The sequence below is a fragment of the Microcaecilia unicolor genome, chromosome 3 (assembly GCF_901765095.1).
Source record: "Microcaecilia unicolor chromosome 3, aMicUni1.1, whole genome shotgun sequence".
In the NCBI taxonomy this organism is placed as follows: Eukaryota; Metazoa; Chordata; class Amphibia; order Gymnophiona; family Siphonopidae; genus Microcaecilia; species Microcaecilia unicolor.
In genome coordinates, this window is record NC_044033.1 from 504,195,613 (window position 1) to 504,220,966 (window position 25,354).

The 25,354-nt window shown below is 41.4% G+C and overlaps 1 protein-coding gene across 2 annotated transcripts in view; it reads left to right on the forward strand.

Annotated features, from left to right (window-relative positions):
• RNGTT (RNA guanylyltransferase and 5'-phosphatase) overlaps positions 1-25,354 on the forward strand; it is a 723,922-nt gene that overhangs the window by 114,196 nt on the left and 584,372 nt on the right. For both annotated transcript variants that reach the window (XM_030199106.1, XM_030199105.1), the window contains exon 5: positions 14,943-15,018. In XM_030199106.1, coding sequence (XP_030054966.1) covers positions 14,943-15,018 — 76 coding nt within the window. The remainder of the gene's footprint in view (positions 1-14,942; positions 15,019-25,354) is intronic.

Consider the following 25,354-nt stretch of genomic DNA (forward strand, 5'->3'; position numbering starts at 1 on the left):
CCCTCATCCTCCCTGTCCCATCTGCCCGCAACCTCGGAGTCATCTTCGACTCCTCCCTCTCCTCTGCGCGTATCCAACAGACTGCCAAAACCTGTCGCTTCTTCTTCTTCAACATCAGCAAAATTCGCCCTTTCCTTTCTGAGCACACCACACGAACTCTCGTCCACGCTCTCATTACCTCTCGCCTTGACTACTGCAACTTACTCCTCACTGGCCTCCCACTTAGCCAGCTATCCCCCCTTCAATCCGTTCAGAACGCTGCCGCACGTCTTATATTCCGCCAGAACCGATATACTCATATCACCCCTCTCCTCAAGTCACTTCACTGGCTTCCGATCAGTTACCGCATACAATTCAAACTTCTCCTCCTTACCTACAAATGCACCCGGTCTGCGACTCCTCACTACCTCTCTACCCTCATCTCCCCCTATGTTCCCACCCGTAACCTCCGCTCACAGGACAGATCCCTCCTTTCTGTACCCTTCTCCACCACTGCCAACTCCAGACTCCGCTCATTCTGCCTTGCCTCACCCTATGCCTGGAACAATCTTCTTCAACCCCTACGCCAAGCCCCCTCCCTACCCATCTTCAAATCTCTGCTTAAAACTCACCTCTTCAATGCTGCTTTCGGCACCTAACCTTTCGAGAAATATAGTATGCCCTATCAGATCGACTCTACACTTGTCTTTTAGATTGTACACTTGTCTCTAGATTTACACCTGTCTTTTAGATTGTACACTTGTCTCTAGATTGTACACCTGTCTTTTAGATTGTAAGCTCCTTGAGCAGGGACTGTCCTTCCATGTTAAATTGTACAGCGCTGCGTAACCCTAGTAGCGCTTTAGAAATGTTAAGTAGTAGTAGTACTTTCAATGTCAACACAATATGTAATAGAACATTTTAATTGACATTGTAGGGTATAAGCAAAGATGCAACATGTAGATAGGTAAGGGAGTAAGAAGAGTTAGAAAGTAAGGTAACTAAAGAAAGTTGCACATGAGGTCAGAGAGATGGTTAACATATAGATAGGTAAGAGATTAAGTGCAGTTAGAAAATGAGACTAATTTAAAGAGAGATTCACATGAAGTCAGAGAGTTGTTTAAATGTTCTTAGCTAGGGTAGGAGTGGATAAACATGTCCTGCTGCAGTATGTGCAGCCTGTGTCACTCCTTGTGTGTGTGAGTGAGACTAACAAGTTAGTTCTTCCACTAAAGGCCTGTTTGAAGAGCCACACTTTCACCTGCTTCCTGAAACAGAGATAGTGTTAAGCAGAACCTTTCAGGGAGAACATTCCAGAGTGTGGGGGCTACTCCGAATAAGGCTCGCTTGCGGGTATCACATCGTTTAATGTCTTTTTGAAAAGGTGTGGCTAGTGATAATCCTTGAGAGGACCTTAGTGTCCTTGGAGATATGCAGAGGATCATCCTATTCTTCAGGTACTCAGGGGTATTTCCTTCAAGGGCCTTGAAGATCAGACATAGAGTTTTAAATTTAGCCCTGTATTGTACTGCCAAGCAGAAGTTTTTTCAAAAATGGTGCGATGTGGTCGCATTGCTTGCAACCTTCTATGAGTCTTTCTGCAGCATTCTGAATCAATTGGAGCTAGCGCAGACCCATAGTAGTCAGACCATTTGCATTACAGAAATCCAGTGTTGATGTTATCATGGCACGCACAACTGGGATAAGATTTATCTTCTTGATGTAAGGAGAGAGGCATCGTAGCTGTCACAAATAGTAGAAACAGCTCTTGAAGGTTGCTTGTATTTGAGGAGTCAGAGTAAATGTTGAATCTAACTGTATTCCAAGGTTCCTGACTTGTGATTTGAAGGGGAGTTCGTACGTCCCAAAAGATATTTTGATGTCAGGTATGTATCCACTTGTGTTAGGGACCCAGATAAGCTCGATTTTACTTGGGTTCAGGCGAAGTTTGTTGTGTTGAGCCAATTCTTGCATTGGTATTAGACAAGTAATCAGTTTATTCAGGGCTGTAGGTAAGTCAGGTTCAATGGGTATGAGTAGCTGCACATCATCCATGTAATGTAGAACTGAGTGTCCATTGACTGAAATCAGTGCAACTAGTGGCTTGAGGTATAGATAGTGAACAGAATAACTGACATTATCGATCCTTGTGGTACCCCCAGGTCAGTGCTCGTGGTGATGAGTTGCTGCCAAACATTATGGATTGTTGCTTAATAGGTTCTGAACCAATCAAGTACTGTTCTGTTGATACCTGTTTCTGTCTGTCGTGCTAGCAAGATATCATGATCCACAGTGTCAAAAGCTGCTGAGAAATATAGCAGTACTAACACCGAGGTGAATCCCATGTCTCTGTGAAGATCATCTAGTAGGGTCTGAATCCAGATTGATATGGATCTAGCCAGTTTCTGTCTTCTAGCCAATCATTTAGTTGAACACAGGCTTTTCTTTTACAAGTTTCCCTAGAAATGGGATGTTGGATACAGGCTGGTAACTTTCAAGTTTGTCCTGGTCAAGGTTGTTTTTAATGCTGTTAGTAGTTGCCCATTAGAAATAGAGTAGTTCACAATATTTGTGGCGCCTTCTATAGTAACATAGTAGATGACGGCAGAAAAAGACCTGCACGGTCCATCCATTCTACCCAACAAGATAAACTCACATGTGCTACTTTTTGTGTATACCTTACCTTGATTTGTACCTGTCTTTTTCAGGGCACAGAACGTATAAGTCTGCCCAGCACTATCCCTGCCTCCCAACCACCAGCCCCGCCTCCCAACACCGGTTCTGGCACAGACCGTATAAGTCTGCCCAGCACTATCCCGATCTGTGCCAGAGTCGGTGGTGGGAGGCGGGGCTGGTGGTTGGGAGGCGGGGATAGTGCTGGGCAGACTTATACGGTCTGTGCCCTGAAGAGCACAGGTACAAATCAAAGTAGGGTATACACAAAAAGTAGCACATATGAGTTGTCTCGTTGGGCAGACTGGATGGGACCGTTCAGGTCTTTTTCTGCCGTCATCTACTATGTTACTATGTAAATGGTCTGAAATAAAAGAATTGCAAAACAGGTTAAAGAGCACCCAAACCTGGAAAATCCCTGGCCCAAACGGAGTAACCAACCTTTGGTTCAATAGTTTACCACATTTTAGTGAAGAAATGTTAACTACAAAAAAAAACCAAAACAGTTGATTGAGCAGCCAGATTTGACAGCACAGTATACTAATAACAGGAAGAAAATGTCTGTTTCCAAAGAGAGGAACAAGTAACGTTCCCAAAAATTACAGACCCATAACTTGTCTACCTACAGTCTGTAAGCTGTTAACGCCAATAGATGCTAACAGAAAATATGATCATATTAACTCTAATTTCATGACAGTAGAACCGAAGGTCAATAACAGGGCATCATATGTAACAAAATATCAACTGTTGCTAAATAAAGCCCTGTGTTAAGAAAAGCAGAAATATCACTGCAGTATGGATTAATCACAAATAAAGTACAAAAAACAGAAGAAACCGAAGAAACCAGTCTTCGCAAGGAAACCAACAAGAAACAAAACAGCGAAGATGACTAGCAAAAACAAAAATTAAAAAATAAAAATAAAAAATATATATTAAAAACGTCAAAATTTGAAATTAATCATAAAATATGTATTTAAAAAAATAAATCCATCAAAATCAAAAAATTACATAAAAAAGACGACACTTTGGATGTAAAAATGAAGAGTCAACTTTATTAGCCAAACGGTAGCAGGGAGAAAGGGACTCGACACAGCTGTGTTTCGGCCGTCCTGGCCTGCGTTAGGAGTCTATACAAATCAAAAAAACATAAACAATGTAAAACAAACAATAACGTATGGTCACGTAAAGAGACAATACAAATATATAAAAAATTGTACTATTGCAAACGATATCTCAAACGTGAGATAAAAGTCAAATAAACCTATTATCTACTATAACAAGTTGGTAGCTTTATTTTTTCTGTATGCCATGTTTTGAAAGTATCATGTTTGCTGGACTGTGTTCCTGTTCATTTTCTGTGGTCTGAAAACACTGGGAGGCTTCAGTTAAGAGAATCATCAACACTGTTTAGTTCAGACCAATAAGAGATCATTCACAATGGCAAGTGTTTCTGAATGTAATAAACTTCCAAAAGCATTTAGAATGATAGAGAATTATTATAACTTTTCAAAAATAGCTAAAGGCAGAATTATTTTAATGATGAATTCCCAGCATAGGTTGATTTCTTAAGATTGCAAAACTATTGTTTTTAATATGCATCATCTGTATTGTCTTTATATTTTTTGTGTTTGTGGGTTTAAAAAAAAATTATTATATATGCAAATTTGTACTTTGCCTAGAACTGAGGATAGAGCAGAATAGATTAAAAAAAAAAATACTGTCCCATTCATCTATTCTTGGTCTGACTCATTCCATATCCCACAGTTCTATTTCTTTTATTGCCTATTATAACTGGTTAAACGATTGTTCTACATCTTTCCAATCAAGAGTTAGTTCAAGTGGTGCCATTTGACAAATTGTATAGAGGCCATTGAGAAAAGTACTTGGATCAGTCTTCTGTCAGGACACAGGGAATAGCATGCACTAAAGCAGTGTTTCTCAAGCTTTTTCAGGAATACTCTGCCTCCATTGCATGCAATTTATGTTATGCGTATTCATTGTGGATATCCCAAAAAACCAGAAGTGCCTTGAGAATCACTGCACTAAAATATGGAAAAGGGGAGGGATCCTTCCTTGGAGAAATTCAATTATTTCTAAAACAAAAAGCGTATAATTATTATTTATTGTTTATTGTAAGCCATATTGAACTCAAACTTGTTTGGGATAATGTGGGATATAAATGTCATAAATAAATATACAGTGTTGAGATAAAGGTAGTGATTATTCTAGAATGATAATGTGTTTTAGCACAGTTTATACTGAAAACATGATTAGTCCTAAACATTAATGCCAGATCTGTAGTAAACAAAACAACAACAGTAACAGACTGGATCATGTCAGAAAACCTCGATCTAATTTTCATCAACGAAACCTGGATCCACGATCAAAAGGATCCCATAATCCTCGATTTATGCCCTCCAGGATACAAAATCACTCGCTGGACTAGAAAGGAAAAGAGAGGAGGAGGCATAGCACTAATCTACCGCTCCCACTTCACCACCGAAACCACTGCCGAGTCCATAACAACCCAACTTGAAATTGCCTCAATTAGAATCCACAACAAATCCCTGCATGATCATCTGAACTGCGTCCTGTTTTACAGACCGCCTGGTAACTGGAATGAAAGCCAGTCTAACTTCACGGACTTCATCTCAAACACGTGTGTAACCAATTCCAACATACTAATACTAGGTGACATAAGCCTTCACCTAGAAGATCCAAACTCTACCAACGCTCGAGAATGTAAGGACTTCCTTCACTCTTGGATCACAAGTGGCCACACATGCAAGCTACCCACATCAAAGGGCACACACTGGACCTCTTCGCACACAAAATGTCCACAGACCACAACATACTAATAACAGATATCAAATGGACAGAAACACTTTGGACCGATCACTACAAACTAAACCTATCCTAAACTGGTGGAAGAAAGGATTACACCATACACAAGAACAGACAACCTACAGCACAAGAGGCCAAATAGACCCAAAAGCATTCTGGCAACAGATATATGACAACGAACGGACTCCATACACTACCTCTCCAACTGGGACGAAAGATGCAGAAGTGTACTAGACGAATTAACACCCTTAAGAACAAGAACACCAAGAAGACAAAACTCGATACCATGGTTCAATGATGAATTTAAAAAACTCATAACACAAGCCAGGAAACTCGAATGAGCATGGAAAAAAAATAAAAGATGAACATACACTCAATGCATGGAAACAAATACAAAGAAAATACAAATATGCAATAAGACAAACCAAAAGATCTTATTACAAAACTAAAATAGGACCGGATTACAAAGACCTGAAGAAACTATTCCAACTCGTAAATAAGCTACTAGACACCACTCCAATCACTACAACCAACACAGACATCCCATCCACAGACATACTTGCTGAATACTTCAATGAAAAAATAATAAAATTATGCAACACACTTCCTCAGCATAACACCGACATTGATTATTTCATCAATGGCCTGGACCCAGCCTTTGGAGAATACCCAGCAAGACCGTACCTGGTCAAACTAGAATCAGTTACCCAGGCGGTCCATAGGTTCTCCAATACCCTCTGCAAACTGGACACCTGCCTCAGCCATCTACTTTAATCCGCCCCTGACCGCTTCATAGCAGACCTCACATCCCACCTAAACTACATGCTCCACCAAGGTCTCTTCCCTGAGGATCATGGCAACATCTTACTTACCCCAATACCAAAAAACACCAAGAAAAAAAACTAATGATCTCACCAACTACCGCCCAGTTGCATCTATTCCACGAGTAGTCAAACTGATGGAGAGCATGGTGACCAAACAGCTTACTAACTACATGGACAAGTTCTCATTACTACATGAATCACAATCAGGATTCTGCCCCCTCCATAGCACCGAAACTGTTCTAGTCACTCTCCTGGCCAAATTCAAGCAGGAAATAGCCACAAGTAAAAGCTTACTTCTCCTCCAATTCGACTTGTCAAGCGCATTCGACATGGTAAACCACAATATACTACTAAGTCTCCTTGATTACTTCGGGATTGGTGGAAATATACATAGCTGGATCATGGGTGTTTTAACCAGCAGAACATACCAAGTAAAATCAAATTCAAACATATCACCACCTTGGAAAGCAGACTGCGGAGTACCTCAAGGATCACCATTATCACCAACACTCTTCAACATAATGATGATCCCACTGGCCAAGTCCTTATCCAGTCAAGGCCTCAACCCGTTCATCTATGCAGACGATGTCACAATTTACATCCCCTTCAGACATGACCTGACAGAAATCACCAATGAAATCAAGCTCGTTCTGAACACCATGGACTCATGGGCAAATTCATTTCAACTGAACACTGAAAAAACAGACTGCCTCATCCTCTCATCTCAACACAATAAGTACAAACCTACAACCATAAACACCCCAGATCACACCCTCCCTATCTCAGATAGCCTAAAAATACTCGGCATTACAATCGATCGCAACCTTACACTAAAGAGCCAAGTAAACTCCACAACAAAGAAAATGTTCCACTCAATGTGGAAACTTAAACACATAAAACCTTTCTTCCCGAGAGAAATATTTCACAATCTAGTGCAATCAATGGTATTAAACCACTCGGATTACTGCAGCGGAATCTATGCGGGATGTAAAGAACAACTCACAAAGAAACTTCAAACTGCCCAAAACATAGCAGCCAGACTGATATTCGGTAAAACACGATTCGAAAGTGCCAAACCCCTTCGAGAAAAACTGCGTTGGCTCCCAATCAAAGAACGTATTACCTTCAAAATCTGCACCCTGGTCCACAAAATTATCTACGGCGAAGTCCCAGGATACATGACAAACCTTATAAATCTACCAACCAGAAACAGAACCAGATCATCACGAAGATACCTAAACCTTCACTACCCAAACTGCAAAGGTCTCAAATACAAAGCAACCTATGCATCCAGCTTCTTCTATATAAGCACACAATTATGGAACGCATTGCCAAAAACTGTGAAAACAATCTACGACCATCTAAACTTTATGAAATCACTAAAAACCAACTTGTTCAAAAAGGCATACCCTACCGACCCAACATAAATGCCTACACCCTGGAACACAGCAAAACCAAAGATCATATTGGACACTATTTAACCTTTCCTTTATCCAACCCCCATTGTGCCTGAAACGCACGAACCTCTTTTGACCACATATTACTATGTAACTGTCTATCTACCGGACTTGGCGACCACCTTTACGGTACTATGCAAGTCACATTGAGCCTGCAAATAGGTGGGAAAATGTGGGATACAAATGTAATAATAATAATAAATCTGACGAGAGAATGAAAAACTCATTGGATATATAACTCAGACAAAAAGGATGTATTTTACAAAACAGGTCCTTGAGGAACTTTGGCCCATTTTTTGCATACAGAGAAGTTTCAGCTCTGTGAGATTTGAGGGCTTCTTGCATGAACAGCTTGATTTAGGTCTTGCCAGCTTGCTTCACGTTATGACCTATAAAAGAGAGTAGCTGATTTTAGACCAGTTGCAAGGATACCTTGATTCTATTTCTGTAAATGATCTTCAATCCCTTCTCCCAAAACTTACAACCTGTTGATGTGTATTAGATAGTTGGCCATCTTATTTACTATCCAACCATCTAATCAGTATTATACTATATTTCATTTTTTAATAATTTGCTGATTTAGAGAAGCTTCCTTTAGAGATGGGCCAGATAGTGCTTATTCCTATACCCAAATCTCAGGGTTTGGATCTAAACCTTGCATCTAGTTTTAGACCAATTGCAAGGATACCTTTGTTTACCAAACTGTTAGAGATGTTTGTTAGTAAATAGTTATCTAGTTATATTGACAAAATTTCTTGCCTTCAATCTTCACAGATTGGTTTTATATCTCAACAAATTACATAAGTACATAAGTAATGCCACACTGGGAAAAAGACCAAGGGTCCATCGAGCCCAGCATCCTGTCCACGACAGCGGCCAATCCAGGCCAAGGGCACCTGGCAAGCTTCCCAAACGTACAAACATTCTATACATGTTATTCCCGGAATTGTGGATTTTTCCCAAGTCCATTTAGTAGCGGTTTATGGACTTGTCCTTTAGGAAACTGTCTAACCCCCTTTTAAACTCTGCCAAGCTAACCGCCTTCACCACGTTCTCCGGCAACGAATTCCAGAGTTTAATTACGCGTTGGATGAAGAAAAATTTTCTCCGATTTGTTTTAAATTTACTACACTGTAGTTTCATCGCATGCCCCCTAGTCCTAGTATTTTTGGAAAGCGTGAACAGACGCTTCACATCCACCTGTTCCATTCCACTCATTATTTTATATACCTCTAGCATGTCTCCCCTCAGCCGTCTCTTCTCCAAGCTGAAAAGCCTTAGCCTCCTTAGTCTTTCTTCATAGGGAAGTCGTCCCATCCCCGCTATCATTTTAGTCGCCCTTCGCTGCACCTTTTCCAATTCCACTATATCTTTCTTGAGATGCGGCGACCAGAATTGAACACAATACTCAAGGTGCGGTCGCACCATGGAGCGATATAACGGCATTATAACATCCTCACACCTGTTTTCCATACCTTTCCTAATAATACCCTACATTCTATTCGCTTTCTGAGCCGCAGCAGCACACTGAGCAGAAGGTTGCAGTTGTATTATTGACGACGACACCCAGATCCCTTTCTTGGTCCGTAACTCCTAACGTGGAACCTTGCATGACATAGATATAATTCAGGTTCTTTTTTCCCACATGCATCACCTTTCACTTGCTCACATTAAATGTCATCTGCCATTTAGCCGCCCAGTCTCCCAGTCTCGTAAGGTCCTTCTGTAATTTTTCACAATCCTGTCGTGAGTTAACGACTTTGAATAACTTAACGGAATACTCTACTAATAGCTTTCATCATAGCTGTCAGAGAATAGGTAGATACTTTTACTTCAGTATGACATTTCAGCTGCATTTAACTTGGTGGATCATGGATTGTTATTGTAGAGATTGAGTGAGCTAGGTTTAGTTGGTCCAGTTTTAAACTGGTTCAGGGAATTTTTACTTAATAGATCATACACTCTTTGGAAAGGAAGTAAAATGTCAAATAGTTGGTATTCGACTTGTGGGGTCCCTCAGGGATCTCCCCTCTCACCCATGTTGTTCTCCCCTCTCACCCATGTTGTTCAGTCTCTTTGAGTTCTTTGTCTAATATTGTTTTGGTGTATGGAGAACATTTATTCTCCTATGCAGATGACATCTTAACACTGATTCCTGTATGTGCAACCTATTAAGATACTTCTGTTAGAATATCCTGCTGTATGAGTAAAATTCAGCAGTGGGCCACTGACAACATGTTAAAATTGAATCAAACTAAAGCTAAGGTCCTATGGTTTGCTAACTTGCAGGAGAATGATGGATGGGAATACCTTAAAGGCGGAAAAGGAATCCAGAGTTTTGGGTTGTTATTTTGGATTCTTCTTTAACCTTTGAATCCCAAATTAATCAAACGTGGAAAAGAACTTTTTATCGTATGCGACAGTTGAGATTAATTAGATCCTATTTGCATGATTCTCATTTTGCCCTTCTCATCCAGATGTTAGTTCTGTCCCATCTGGATTATTGTAATTCTTTATATGTTGCTATGAATGGTAATTTACTACACAAACTACAGTTAATACACAATACGACAGGTTTGTTTTTTGTTTGTTTAAGGAAATATGAAAGTGTTTCTAAATGCATTAAAAAGCTTTATTGGCTTCGCGTTTAAATTATTTTTAAGGCTACTTGTTTTTGTCTTACAGGTATTGTATGGAAATATCTCAGAACTTCTAGTTCAATTTTTTTTCTTATTCTTTCTGTATTTCTGCTCGAGTTCAGGATATTATTTTACTAAAATTTCCAATTCTCAAGAGTAAGTCGATGCTTTGCTTTCCTTCTGTGTGGTTGCTATCTGGAACAAACTTCCTCTCCAAATTCATTTGGAATCATATTATGTGCAAATGCATAGGAAATTGAAAACATTTTTATTTGATGAATTTTAAATTTCAATTGTTAACTCACATCTGCTATTTTTTTTATTCAGTTGTGTGTCTTATTGAATGATTTATTCCTCATATTATTCATGAGTTCTTACGTTGTTAACCACCTTGAACCTTCTGGTGGGACTAGTGTGGTCTATACGTCATGTATTGGATTGGATTGATGCTCATTTATTTGGCCAGGATTTCAGGATCTTTTCTAAATATTAGTTGGCATTCCATCTGTTTTATGTTAGAAAATAGTCTACAAATGGAAAAAGTTGAAGACTTCAGTGACTGTAACCAGGAGTGTCGTTGAAGGTCAGTTAAAGGAGTAGTGTGAACAAATGGCACTTCCAAAAACGTGAGGAATTCAAAGATCTGTCATTCACAGAATTTATTCTTGGAGTACACCTTAAGGACTCAACACAGCGCCGTGTTTCGGTGCTAACCGTGCCTGCCTCAGGAGTTTTTCCTGGTGACCACAATGGAGGCACAGGGGAATGTAGGACATTCTTGCCAAAGGATTTTCAGGAGGTTAAGGAACACTGAGTAGGGCTGCTGCAGCTTACATGTACACAGTGGAGGCATATTCTGGAGGGAGTTTCTACTCTGTGTTTCTTAACCTCCTGAAAATCCTTTGGCGAGAATGTCCTTCATTCCTTGCGCCTCCATTGTCAGCAGGAAAAACTCCTGAGGCAAATGCGGTTAGCACCAAAGCAGGGCTCTGTGTCGAGTCTTCAAGGTGTCCTCCAAGAATAAATTCTGTGTATGACATGTCTTTGACTCCGTGTTTTTGGAAGTTTCATTTGTTCACACTACTCCCTTGACTGACTTTGCTACATACGTATTGTTCTCTGTTCCTCCACCTCAGTGGTCAATCCCTAAGTAACCAGGGGTGGCCATCCTACCAAGAACAAACCATAATGCCATCTTTGAAGTCCCGGAGAACTCCAAATTAACATCTAAATATCTGCAGACCTTTAGGATTCATAGAGTAATCATCCAGAAAACAAGAATGGGAATGGTATTCAAGGGAGAATAACTAGGAACATTCCCTGCTTCTAAAAAGGATATTACTACTTATCTCAGATTTGCTAAAAAACATCTTATTGACACACAAGATTTCTGAAATATTCAATGAACACCCTCCCCCACTTTCCAAATTATGAATCTCGGAATAACTGCCAAGCACAGTGGTGGACATATCATGGTGTGAGGCTGCTTTGCTGCATCAGGACCTGGATGGCTTGCCAATATTGATGTAACCATGAATTCTGCTTTATATCAGAAATTCAACAGGGTAATAATGTAAGACCATCCATCTGTGAGCTGAAGCTAAGGTGAAAATGGGTCATGCATCAAGATGACAACCCTAAATATTTGAGTAAATCAGTATTTAGCTTTGCATGCTTTCTTGCACTCATTTGTTATTTCTAAATTAGATTATTGCTATGTATTATGTTTGGGATTACCAAAATACTTGTTGGAGGCATTAGAGGACCCTGCAAAATTGTGCCATCAAATTACTGGGGGGGGGGGGGGGGGGGGGAGTTGTTTCTAAGGAGCATGTTACATCTTTTCACTGGCTACCTGTTCAGTTTAGGGTATCTTAAGGTTTTAGTTTTTATACATCAGGTTTTACATGAAGGCTTGCCACCATATTTGCAGCCCATGATTCAGCTGTGTACTCCAGGTAGAACCTTAAAATCAGGCTCTGCCCTCCTGCTCCGTGTTCCTTCTAATTCAAATGTGCAACTGGTTGCAACCAGCATGAAGCAATGGCGTAGCCACAGGTGGGCTTGGGTGGGCCAGGGCCAGTGGTGTGCTGGAGCAGGCTCTCACAGGCTCGCAAGAGCCGGTTGTAAAATTTTTAAGAATTTTGGGAGCCGGTTGTTAAAGTAGGGCCCTCCATGGCTACTTTAATAACTGGCTCCCAAAATGTGGGCTTGGGCCCCCTGCTGAATTATACTTTACTTTGCTGGTGGGGATGCTGAGCCCTTCCAGCCAAGTAAATAGACTACTGCTGCTCCCTGCTCCTTGTTTCCAGATCTGGGCAGCAGGCTGGGAGTTCTCGAGCATGTGAGAGAAGTTCCAGCATGCTTCTCAGAGCAAGACGTAGGGAGTGGTGGCAGTCCACTTATTGGCTGCCAGCAAAGGTATGCCTAGTGTGCCCGCACGAAGGGAGGGAGGAGAGAGAGGAAAGTGTCGCTCCCCCTCCCCCCAGCCACCCCTGGCCCTTCCAACTGCAGAGCTGGCTACGTCCGGAGAAAGAGCCTGTTGTTAAAAATTTACCAGCACACCCCTGGCCAGGGCCCACCCATTTATGGCTCAGGCCCACCAAACAGTAGCACATGTTTAGTGGTAACTGGTGGGAATCCCAAGCTCCGCCAGCTGAAGATTTCCCCCTGATGGTAACAAAAACGCTACTCTCCACGACACCGGCACCTGCTCAGTTTTCAGTGCATTCCTGCTGCCATGGTGGAAAGAAGCGTTTTCACACCAGCTGAGATTTTTTTTGAGGGGGGGGGAACACTTGGTGTCTGTTCAATTCTTGCCTAGGCCCACCCAAAATCTGTTGTCTGGCTACGACCCTAGAGTGAAGGCTTTTTTATTATTTTTTTTTTTTTTAGCAGGCACCAATCTTGTGGAACAGCTTACCAGTTGATTTGCAAGCAGAGGTTTCATTGAAACAATCTAAATGGAAACTGAAAGCCTTTTTCTTTCAGAAGGCTTTTGGGAATGTTTAAGGATCAGGGCAAATTTAGGGCTCTTTTATTAGATATATAATGGGTAGTTTGGAGATTGACAGGTTGAGTGCTTGTTCTGTGGTTTGTGCTTTCCTATCATTTTAGTGGCATTCCTTTCTTTTATCTTGTATTGATTTTTATTGTGAACCACCTTGAATGTTTAGAAAGGTGATATATCATATTTTATAAACTATTAAAGTATTACAGAATGTCTGAAAAAGATTGTTTTGGCTTGACCAATTCAAAGTCTGACACAAAATCCTATTGAAATGTTGTTTCAAGACCTGAAACAAAGATCTTTCCATGCTCTGTATATAAACTGTACTAAAACACAGACCATTCCAGGAGTTCACAGACTTTCTCAGCTGTGGTAGTATAGTAAGTAGAGAAGTGATTTATTAGAGCAGTGAGCTGAAAACCAGGGATCAAATTCTGCTTCTCCTTTTGGGGGTTACTAACAAGTTATTTATTTATTTATTACATTTTCCCACCTATTTGCAGGCTCCATGTTGGCTTACATAGAGGCATATTTTCAAAGCACTTAGCCTTCCAAAGTTCCATAGGTTTCTATGGAACTTTGGAAGGCTTTGAAAATATGCCTAATAGTGACGTAAGGCAATAGCCACCTATGGTGAAGAAACAAATATACATTGAAGTTATTTACAGTGAAATAGATATAAACAGACACATCAAGGGATCATAAAGAGGGAAGTTATACAACGAATATAAAGTTCAATATAAGTTTGGATTTCTTTGTGTTGTTGGATTTAGGTAATTAAGTTGGGTCAGTAGGATATGCTCTTCCGAACAAGTTATAATTTCAGAATTCCCATTATGCAGTTAGGGTATGAATTTCTGATAAACCAGGAGCAGGAGTGTATCGTGAAAGGAGTACTGTAGAGCTAGAATGGCATGCGCTCCCTATTCACTGTTCAAAATAGCTTGGTATTAGGAATCAAGTACTGCCTCTCTGATTAGGCCTTGTATGTGAAATGGAGAACTTTTTGCAGAGTGGAAGTTATAAACAAGCTAATGAATAAGGACCTAAATTTGCATTTTGTAATTATAGAGTAACTTAGTCTTTGTTATGCCTTTTTTTTAATGCTGGTGGGCATAAACTCTGCTGACTATTTATATGCATTTCAATCAAAATGCTGTGGTGACCATGTTATTATCTTTTATAGCTGCAGCATTTGCTGATCGGAAAGTGCACAGATGTTTGCTTGTATTAGCTAGCTTAGAATAGTACAGTAACGACATGCTGTAGAATTAAGTGTTATGGTGACTGATTAACAAAGCCTGTTTAACGTTTATTGTGAATTAACTCAGACAAACAGCAGTGTTAGCTTTTAGTCTCGGTTGTAAAATACAGCTGTAAGGAGGTTTCGCTTGTTAAGTAGAAAGATTGAATCAGTAATAGTGACAATAGAGAAATGGTACAAAGAGCATTCATATATGTATAGGTGATGCTTAATACTCCAATTTGCCCTGGTTTTATTTTGTTTCCTTTGTAGGTGTCCATTGTACACACGGCTTCAACCGAACTGGCTTTCTTATCTGTGCCTTTTTGGTCGAGAAGATGGATTGGAGGTAACTTTCCAGGTTTAACTGGAGCAATAAAAAGTAATTGCAAATGTTTTCTTCAAAGCATTTTAATATATGTCACAAATGTTAGGTGCACTGAATACAGCATATCCAAAGCAAGCCAAATTTTTGCAGAAAGGAAATTAATGCCAGTTTTCATACTGCTTTTGGTTATCAATAGAAATCAAACAAAATAAAACATGGAAAAGAAAATAAGATGATACCTTTTTTATTGGACATAACTTAATACATTTCTTGATTAGCTTTCGAAGGTTGCCCTTCTTCGTCAGATCGGAAATAAGCAAATGTGCTAGCTGACAGTGTATATAAGTGAAAACATTCAAGCATTACTATGACAGTAAAATAGATACCATTGGAGATTCTACATGGAATGTTGCTACTATTGGAGATTCTACGTGGAATGTTGCTACTATTGGAGATTCTACGTGGAATGTTGCTACCATTGGAGATTCTACATGGAATGTTGCTATTCCACTAGCAACATTCCATGTAGAAGGCTGCGCAGGCTTCTGTTTCTGTGAGTCTGACGTCCTGCACGTACGTGCAGGACGTCAGACTCACAGAAGCAGAAGCCTGCGCGGCCACATTGGTGATCTACAAGGGCCGACTTCTACATGGAATGTTGCTAGTGGAATAGCAACATTCCATGTAGAATCTATACAAATCAAACAAAATAAAACATGGAAAAGAAAATAAGATGATACCTTTTTTATTGGACATAACTTAATACATTTCTTGATTAGCTTTCGAATGTTGCCCTTCGTCAGATTGGAAATAAGCAAATGTGTTAGCAGATAGTATATATAAGAGAAACATCAAAGCATTACTTTGACAGTCTGACAGAGTGGGAGGGTGGGGGTATGCATGGGGACATCAAAACATTTCATTGATATTCTAACAGGATGGGTGTTAGTAGGTGAGAGGAGGGTAATAAACAGAGAAATAAACAGAGAAATACAGCTTTATGGTTTATAATGGGTTAGAAAACCCAGATCCTTATTAAGTCCTGTTTGTTGGGTGTCAAAATATTCAGTCATTCTTATTTCAAAGGTCTTACGTTCCTGTATTGTTTGCTTATTTCCGATCTGACGAAGAAGGGCAACCTTCGAAAGCTAATCAAGAAATGTATTAAGTTATGTCCAATAAAAAAGGTATCATCTGATTTTCTTTTCCATGTTTTATTTTGTTTGATTTCTATTGATAACCTTCACAGTGAGAATCCTGAAAGGTAACTTTAAAACCATACAAGAACGTAAGACCTTTGAAGTCAGAATGATTGAATATTTTAACACCCAACAGAAAGGACTTAACAAGGACCTGGGGTTCCTAGCCCATTATAAACCATAAAGCTGTATGTCTCTGTTGATCACCCCACCCTTCACCTATCCACACCCATCCTGTTAGAATATCAATGATATGCTTTGATGTCCCCATGCATACCTCCTACCCACCCCCATCCTCCCACCCTGTCAGACTGTCATAGTAATGCTTGAATGTTTTCACTTATATACACTGTCAGCTAGCACATTTGCTTATTTCCGATCTGACGAAGAAGGGCAACCTTCGAAAGCTAATCAAGAAATGTATTAAGTTATGTCCAATAAAAAAGGTATCATCTTATTTTCTTTTCCATGTTTTATTTTGTTTGATTTCTATTGATAACCTATTGATAACCTTTAAGAGGGGACTAACACGGCTACCACACCTCTCACCATACTGCTTTTGAATTAAATATATTCTTTGTAAGATAACAAATTGTTGCAACCCAGGATCATATTGCAAAGATGTGGATAAATAGAAATAGTCTAGTCACTTGCATATATCCTTTTCTTAACCTCTCCTGTGAATGCATTTGGTTTTTTTTTCAAATACATTAAGAGCAGGGCCATATTTACATAACTGCCCCTAGGCAGAAGAAGATCCTCTTTTGAAGTTCAGAGCTTGTACAGGTGTTAGGGGGAGCCCGTAGATAAAGGGAACTTGGTTAGATGAGTAGCACCTCCTCTGCCCCCCCCCCCCCCAATAGAAACACAGTAGAATAGAAAATGACAGCAGGTAGATGATATGGTTCATTTAATCTGCCCATCCATTTAATTAATAAGCTCTGTAGTTCTTTCCTCTCCCTCAGAGATTCTCTCTGTTACTCGTGTTTTCTTGAATTCATTTACAATTCTCAACTCCACCGTCTCTGCTGGGAGCTGGACCATGAATACCATCTAGTCCATACAGGTGTATTCCCTTAGATTTACTTCTGAGTCTACCCCTTATCCCTTTGTTATATGACCTCTCATTTTGCAGCTTCTTTTTAACCGAAAGAGGCTCTCTTCTTGTGTGTTTTAAAAAGTTTCTCATGCCAAGAATCATTCAATATTGTTTAACATAAATGCAAAAGAATTTCTTAAGGTTTAAAAGAAGGAAGGAAAAAGCCTCCGAACTTGTGAGCAGCAAAAAAAGATTGTCTCAGTTACCTTAATTCAGTCATAGGCAAAATATCTTCCTAATCAATAACACAAACAAGAATTATTTGTGCGGATCATGTGAATAGTGGAAACTTAAAAAATGTTTGAGAACTTATTTGTATTTAAAGTCATAATGTAACAAGAAATTATTTACTTGGGGAATATTGCTCTAAAGCACTCGCTACTGTTTATAATTTAAGAGCAGGCGCTGTATTTATAAGTTTTAGGATATTTTTCCACCAATCACCAAAGGTGATAATTGCAATAAATTAAATAAATTAAGTATATATCTCTGTTGAAATGCAGTATTCTATACTGCAAGATTTGAAAGCATGTACTCGGAGCACGGCACTAAGTTTAAAAGTGTCCATGCGCTATCAGTATAACCTTAACAGATACCATATACTCAGAACACAAAGAGACTATATTTTTAGCTTCAGAAAAGGTTTATTTTAAAATACAATTGCAAACGAGAGTTCTTTAAGAGATCTTTACAGATAATCTGTACTTAAGTAAGGTAGCCAGGTCTAGATCAAAAAGTTATAACTCACAGAATAGTCTTTTTGTTACAGAGCATGCTGTGGTCCATTGAAGTTTGATGAGCCATGAGGCAGAGGCAGGTGGACTGCAGGTCAGGTCCCAAGAGTGAGCATCAGGTTCCAAGAGAGAGCAGCAGGTCCCAAGCGAGCTTCGCAAGAGAGAGAGCTGGGCTGTTTCCAGGCCTTTTTATAATGTTCCCTGAGTATTGTAGTTTGCAGGGGATCTTGGGTATTGTAGTTTGCAGGGAAGCATGGTCACATGTTTCCTGGATATCTGCTGGCAAATGGCTTTTCTATAGCTTGAGGGTTTCAGTCTGCTGTGATAGGTGGAGTTTCTTTTGTCATTTGAGTTATAGGAGTCTCTCTGTCTGCTTCAGTTTTTTGTTCTCTAGAGATGTCTTGGTGACCCTCCCAGCCAGCTTTTGTCTCTGTTAAGTGTTTGTAATTGACTAGCCCTGCTACCAGAAATTCCCAAGGAAAAGGGGAAAGAAGGTATTGAAATGCAGTTTCAATACATCTTTTAAAAGCTGCATTTTTATATTGATAAAATCAATAACTCTGCTACATATTTAATTCTGACAATTGGCTTATACCATAACAACAAGAAGAAACCACTCCTGATAGTGGCCAGCATTTCGTTGACCTGCTTCAGGGGAGTCATGGTTGTTATTTTAAAGAGAACACTGTGAAAGTTAAGGCATCTCTTTTAAGGCCCAGACTCCCCAGAAACAGGTAAATTAAATGCTGACCACCATTGGGAGTGGGTTCTTCTTGTGACTTTATATATAGCTATGTTCTCAAATGTTTTTGTTTTAAGTTTCCACTGTTCACATGATGCACACAAATCTTGTTTGCGTTATTGATCAGGAAGGTTTTTTGCCTATGATTGAATTGTGATAGCTGAAAAAATATCTCTTGGTGCCGGTAGATTTTGAGGCTTTTTCCTTCCTCCTTTTAAACCTTAAGACATTTTTTTGCATTTATGCTAAACAATATTGAATGATTCCTGGCTTGAATTTTTTTTGAGCCTGTTTCAAATGTACCTTTGATTACAGGTCGTTATCTGTTGTCATCTACTATGTTCCTGATTTGTCTGGCTCTTTACCCCTGTTTGTTTATTGATTTATGTTTGAATCATTTTTATTAAACAGATGCCAACATTACAAGCGACACATCATAGATTCACAAGATCTTGTCACTCAATGCAGAACCAATAAACATTTTGAAATTTTGTCCAAAACTTTACTAACCCCCCTTGCCTCCTTCCTTCTCCCCCTCCCATAGTTAGCGGAGACCACTAGTATTATCACAGTCTCTTAGAGGCACCCTCATGGCCAGTTTAGCAGCTGGCTCCTCGCCCTGGGGTGCAGGGTATCCCAAAAGTGTTCCCAGACACACTGAAAGGCTTCTCCTTCTTTGGAGGTAATCTCTTTGATATGAAAGCTTTCCAATTTAAGCAAGTCAATCATATGCGTCCCCCACATTGTGAAAGTAGGGCCCGTGGGCTGTCTCCAGCAAAGCAATATGACTTTCTGGCCAATTGTAACAGCGCGGCATAAGAAGCGTTTTAAATCCCACCAATGCAGGTGTTCTGCGTTGAAACACATTGAACAGCATCAATTCCTTTCTCTTCACTTGTTGATTCCACAGCACATTTATGTTTTGTAACAGCTGTGCCCAGAATTTGCTGACCAAAGGACATTTCCAAAGCATATGGCTCAAATTTGCCGAGTTCTGATTACACTTTGGGCAATTTCCAGTGGTTCCAAAGGATGCTAGCCCCCTGTTGGTTATACCTGTTTCAGATGTTACCATTACCAATTCTTTCAATGTCTGGCTTTGTATTAGATCTCCACAGTCCTTCTAGTCTCCAAGGGTGATATAATATCGCCCCCCGCCACACCCCTTGTTCATTTTGCTTGACCTCCCAATGATCTTCCGCTTGTTCCTCCTCTTGCCCTTTTCTTCCGTTTTGTAACTCCCTTCCCAAACCCTCCCCCTCCCTCCCCCTCCTCCCTCCCCCCTCTGAACCCTGTTATTATCCATCTCCACAAAATGGATACGGATACATCCCTCGAGCTGTATAATAGAGTTTGCACTGCTGCTTACAATCGTTCCAATGCCTTTCAATCACACAAACATTGCACATGCAGTCATACATTACTTGATCTCCTCCAGTCCATTTAACTCTTTGTTTATAAAGTCCTGTGCGGCTTCTACTTTGTCAAATGCCTGCCATCAGCCCTGCTTCTGTATTTTAAGTGTCGCTGGGTAGATAAGCATAAAACGGACATTTTTCTCATGTAACTGTCGAAAGCGACAGAGTAGTCTTGAAAATTTTTCACTGGGTGCCCATCATAGTGCACTTTGCCTCCTTTCAATCTGTAGCCATGTAAAATCTCCATCTTTCGTGTGTAGTTATGGATTTTCAGTATAACTGCATGTGGTATTTGTCAGCCATCTTGTTGGCGGCCTACTCGGTGTGCTCGCTGCAAACATAATGGCCAATTGCGATCCGATATTGCAAACTCTGAGGTAAGTCATTTTTCCAGCACTGAAGACAATGCATTATCATTGACCAACTCAGGAAAACCAATTATCGTGATCTATTTTCTAGGTCATCTATCTTCTCCACGAGTTCTTGTACTGTGGTTTGCAGTTTTACCGCCGCTGCCTCTGTCAGCAGGGCGGCATCCTCCAATGCTGATACACGTTGTTCAAACTCACCCAGTCTTGCACCAACTTCTGTTAGAGTTTTCTCAAAACTGGGTATCTACTTAGAAAGATTGTCCAGCTTAGGCTCTATTGCATTTTCCAACGTGGCGGTCAGTTTCATCAGTTTTTCAGCGGAAAAGTACTGGTTGCTATGTTGCTTTTGGCTGTCCATCTTGACCGCCGGTGAGGGGACCTTTTCTTTTTCTCTTTTAGTACCTTTGCTGACCATATCTCCTGTCACTGTGGTGATATATTAGTCCATTAAGAAAGGTCTCCTTGAATCATTGAATCAGTTTTCAGGGTGATGATTAAAAGCAAGGCTTGTGGGGAGTGGGAACCTCAGAGAGAATGTTGACACGTCTTACTCCTTCAACGCATCATGTGGGCTCCTGTTTATTGATTTAAATATTTCTATCATATCTATCTTCTCACCATCTTCCAAGTATACATATTTAGATCTTTAAATCTGTCTTCATATTCTTTATTATGAAGACCATGAATCATGATAGTTGTGCTCAGGTTTGACTGTATCCTGTTTCTATCCTTTTGAAGATTAATTTCCTGGAATTGTACACAGCTCTCTTTACCTCCATCATTTGTTGCTTATCACTCAACCAGCTTGTGGAAAAATGTCAAAGGCCTTGCTGAAATCTAAGTATACCGCATTGAGTATTCTCCCTTGATCCAACTGCCCGATCAAAGAAGTCAGTCAAATTCCTCTGTCAAGACCTACATCTATTAAAACCATGCTGCTTTGGATTCCAAAATTTGCACCATCTTCTGTTTTAGCAGTGTTTCTGTTAATTTACTCTCCAACTGACCTGTAGTTCTCAGTCTCTTATTTCTACCTTTATGGAGAGGAACCATACCACACTGCAGTCCTCACAGACCACGCCTGACTCTAAAGAAAGCATTGAAAAGTTCAGACAGTGGGGCTGGCAGATCTTGCATAAGCTTCCTTAGTAGTTGTAATATATACCATCTGGCCCAATCACTTTGTTAACTTTTAGTTTAGCTAGCTTTTTACACACACAGTCTTCACAAAATTGTTTAAAGTCTTCCAATTAGCCATATTGTCAGCTAATCAACATCAATGGACAGAGTGCTGTGGAGACAGAACAGTGATGCTGCCCATCTTCAGTACACTAGTCTCTGTATGAGGGAGGTGCTCTTAAGGCACATTCCTTTCTGCTTAACAGAGATTTTGTTAAAGCGCCATTTTCCTGCATTTGGCAGCACTTAGTGCTTTTTGTAGACATTTCAGTTTTTTGGCTCAAGCTAGGCAAAACCAGGATTTTCCTGAAACTGTTGAACTAGACTTAGTATTTTATATTTATTTTATAGTTTGACTGCAGAACTAACCTGCTTTTTTCCTTCATTATTCATTAATACTAATTCTCTGGTGATACAAACATTACTAGTTTCCTAATATCAGTGCATGAATATTAATGAACTCCGCTTTCACTCAAATTCATTTGTGAATATCATGTAAATGTCATCAGTTTGCTGCAGGTGTAAAATGGAGCTGTCTGTTATTGATTTAACAATGCTTTGAACTGTATTGAGAATGTATATGTGAATATGATTAGTCCCATTTATTTTTTGTCTGTCTTGTTTACTTCTTCTATCTACTATAATAAAACTCACCCTCAACGTTCTCAGGACACTGACGTCAGTGAAGCCAAGCCCTGACTTCCTTCAAAAAGGTTCGAAGGTTCGTGGTGGTGAAGCCACCAAAACCGCTCCGGGCCCCGCCCTCGAGGGCGGAGCAATGGCAGAACAACGAACGGGTTGGCAGGGAGGGAGGCAGGGAAGCGGGGGATGGGTGGGAAATCGCTCCGGGCCCCACCCTCGCGTCAAACGTCATGACGTTGGGGGCGGAGCAATGGCAGAACAACGAAGGGGTTGGCCAGGGAGGGAGGGGGGGGGGTGTTGGTGACGAAAACCTTGCTAGCGCCCGTTTCATTTGCTCTGAAACGGGCCTCTTTTACTAGTGTTTATATAAAATCCAACAATCCAAGGAATTGCACAAAATCCAAGGGCTACAGAAATCTAAGGGAGCAGTACACTATAGAGGGTGAAGTACTAATGTGCACAAAAGAAGAATGTGACCTGGGGGTGATCATATCTGATGATCTTAACGTAACCAAACAGGTAGAAAGGCAACGGCAAAAGACAAAGATGGTTGGATATATAGGAAGAGGGCAGTAGTCTTCATCATAAAGTATATGGAGCAGTGGTGTAGTAAGGGAATGTGGCACAGGGAGGGAGGGGTGGTTTGCTCCCGCCACTCCCCTCCTTACTATGCTACTTCTGTGAACAGCCTTACTAGCCCCTTACCCACTGCTGTCACTGGATCATAGATGCAGTGGCAATGGTCATCATCAGAAGGCAGCAGGAAGTCCCGGTTGCGCTGATGACTCTGCAGCATCCCGCCTTTCTCAGAATCAGGAAGTCAATATCTTAGGGGGACAGAATGCTGCAGAATCATCAATGCATGTGCAGCTGAGAGATCATGCACTGCCTTTCAATTACTTCTGGCCCCCGAGAGGCCGGATTCACACTGCAGCAACAGTTGCGGTCAGAGGGGGTGCACCCTGTGTCTGGCAGTCATTAAAACTGGCACATGATGATGGGTAGTTTTCTGTTCTAGTGTGTCAGCCAAAAGCGGCGTTGGCGGCGACCGTGCTACAGATATGGAGACATATTTAAAGGTATGAGAGGGGAGATGTGATAGACACATTTAAATATCTATGTGGCATAAATGCACCGGAGGCAGGCCTTTTTCAATTGAAAGAAGGCATCTGAACCAGTTGATTGTCTTGCCAACATTCTTTCCCCAACCTCATGCCCATCCTGGCGAAAACTCCTTCCATACCTTGGATTGCAAGAGAGCATTGGCCATCTACAAGGAGCGCACCAGGCCCCACAGTCAGTCTGCCCAACTTTTTGGTTCTTTTGATCCCAACATGATGGGGGTCGCCATTGGGAAACACACCATTTCTAATTGGCTAGCAGATTGCATTTCCTTCACTTATTCTCTGGCTGGGCTGGCTTAGAGGGTCATGTGGGGGGGACCCTGGTTGGGATTGATGTCTCCCGCGGATAGCAGGAGAAGGAGCAAGAGAGAGTGGAGAAGGGTGGGGAAGGTAGGGCGATGAAGGCGACGAAGACGGGATGCGCTTAGGAGGAATGGGGAAGGGTTCATGGCAGGAAGGAGGTGTTGGAGGTTGAGAGCTAGGTAGGAGGAGGAGGACAGTAGGGATGGTGAGGTGGTGGAGGACAGGGGTAGGTAGGGTATTGCAGTAGTGAGCAGGACAGGAGAGGACATGGATGGGCAATGAGTTCGTGTGGTATACAGCGGTGGGAGGGGGAAAAGATTAGGGAGGGATAAGGCGAGGAATAGAAGGTGAATGGGGGCCATAAGTAGTAACTGAGGTGTTTACGGGGGCAGGTTGCTGGGCTGGGAGACAGGCAGGTTGAGGTGAGCAGTCGGGCAGGAGAGTGATGGGCTGGCAGGAAGATGGACTGGGAGGCAGGCAGGTTTCAAGGTGAGTAGCCAGACAGGAGGGTGAAGGGCTGGCAAAGTGGCAGGTTGTTGATGGGCAGACAAGCAGGCAAGTTGAAGGGCTGACAAGCGGCAGGCTGATTGATTGGCTAACAGGCAGGCTGATCGATTGGTTAGTAGGCAGGTGGGCAGGAACAGGTGATTGGCTAGTAGGCAGGTTGATTGGTTAGCAGGCAGGAACAGGCGATTGGGTAGCAGGCAGACAGGTCGAGTGGCTAGCAGTACTGCAGGCAGGAACAGGTGAGTGCTGTAGAGAGCAGCAGCAGGACTGGAACAAGCTGGAATGGTTTGGAACAGAAGAGAGCAGAGCTGGGTCAGGCGGCTGGAACAAGCTGGAGCAGATGGACTGGAACTAGCGGAATCAGGCAGGCTGGAACAAGCTGGAGCAGATGGCTGGAAACAAGCGGGGAGAAGCTGGATCAGGCGAGCTGGAACAAGCTGGTGCAGATGGCTGGAACAGGCAGGGAGGAGCTGGGTCAGGCGGGCTGGAACAAGCTGGTGCAGATGGAATGGAACGAGCAGGGAGAAGCTGGAACAGGCGGACTGGAACAAGCTGGCTCAGACGGGCTGGAACAGCTGTAGCAGAAGGGCTGGAGCAAGGAGGGAGAAGCTGATCAGGCGGGCTGGAACAAGCTGGAGCAGATGGCTGGAATAAGCAAGATCAGGCAGACTGGAACAAGCTGGTGCAGATGGACTGGAGCGAGCAGGTAGAAGCTGGATCAGACGGACTGGAACAGGCTGGACGAGCTGGATCAGGCGGGCTGGAACGAGCTGGAGCAGATGGCTGGAACAAGCAGGGAGAAGCTTTCTTCCCGAGGGAAATATTCCGAAGCCTGGTACTATCAATGGTGCTAAGTCACCTAGACTATTGCAATGCAATATATGCCGGATGCAAAGAACAAATTATTAAGAAACTCCTAACTGCCCAAAACACAGCAACCAGACTCATATTTGGAAAAACGAGATATGAAAGCGCCAAACCCCTACATGAAAAACTACATTGGCTCCCAATCAAAGAACGAATTACATTCAGAATCTGC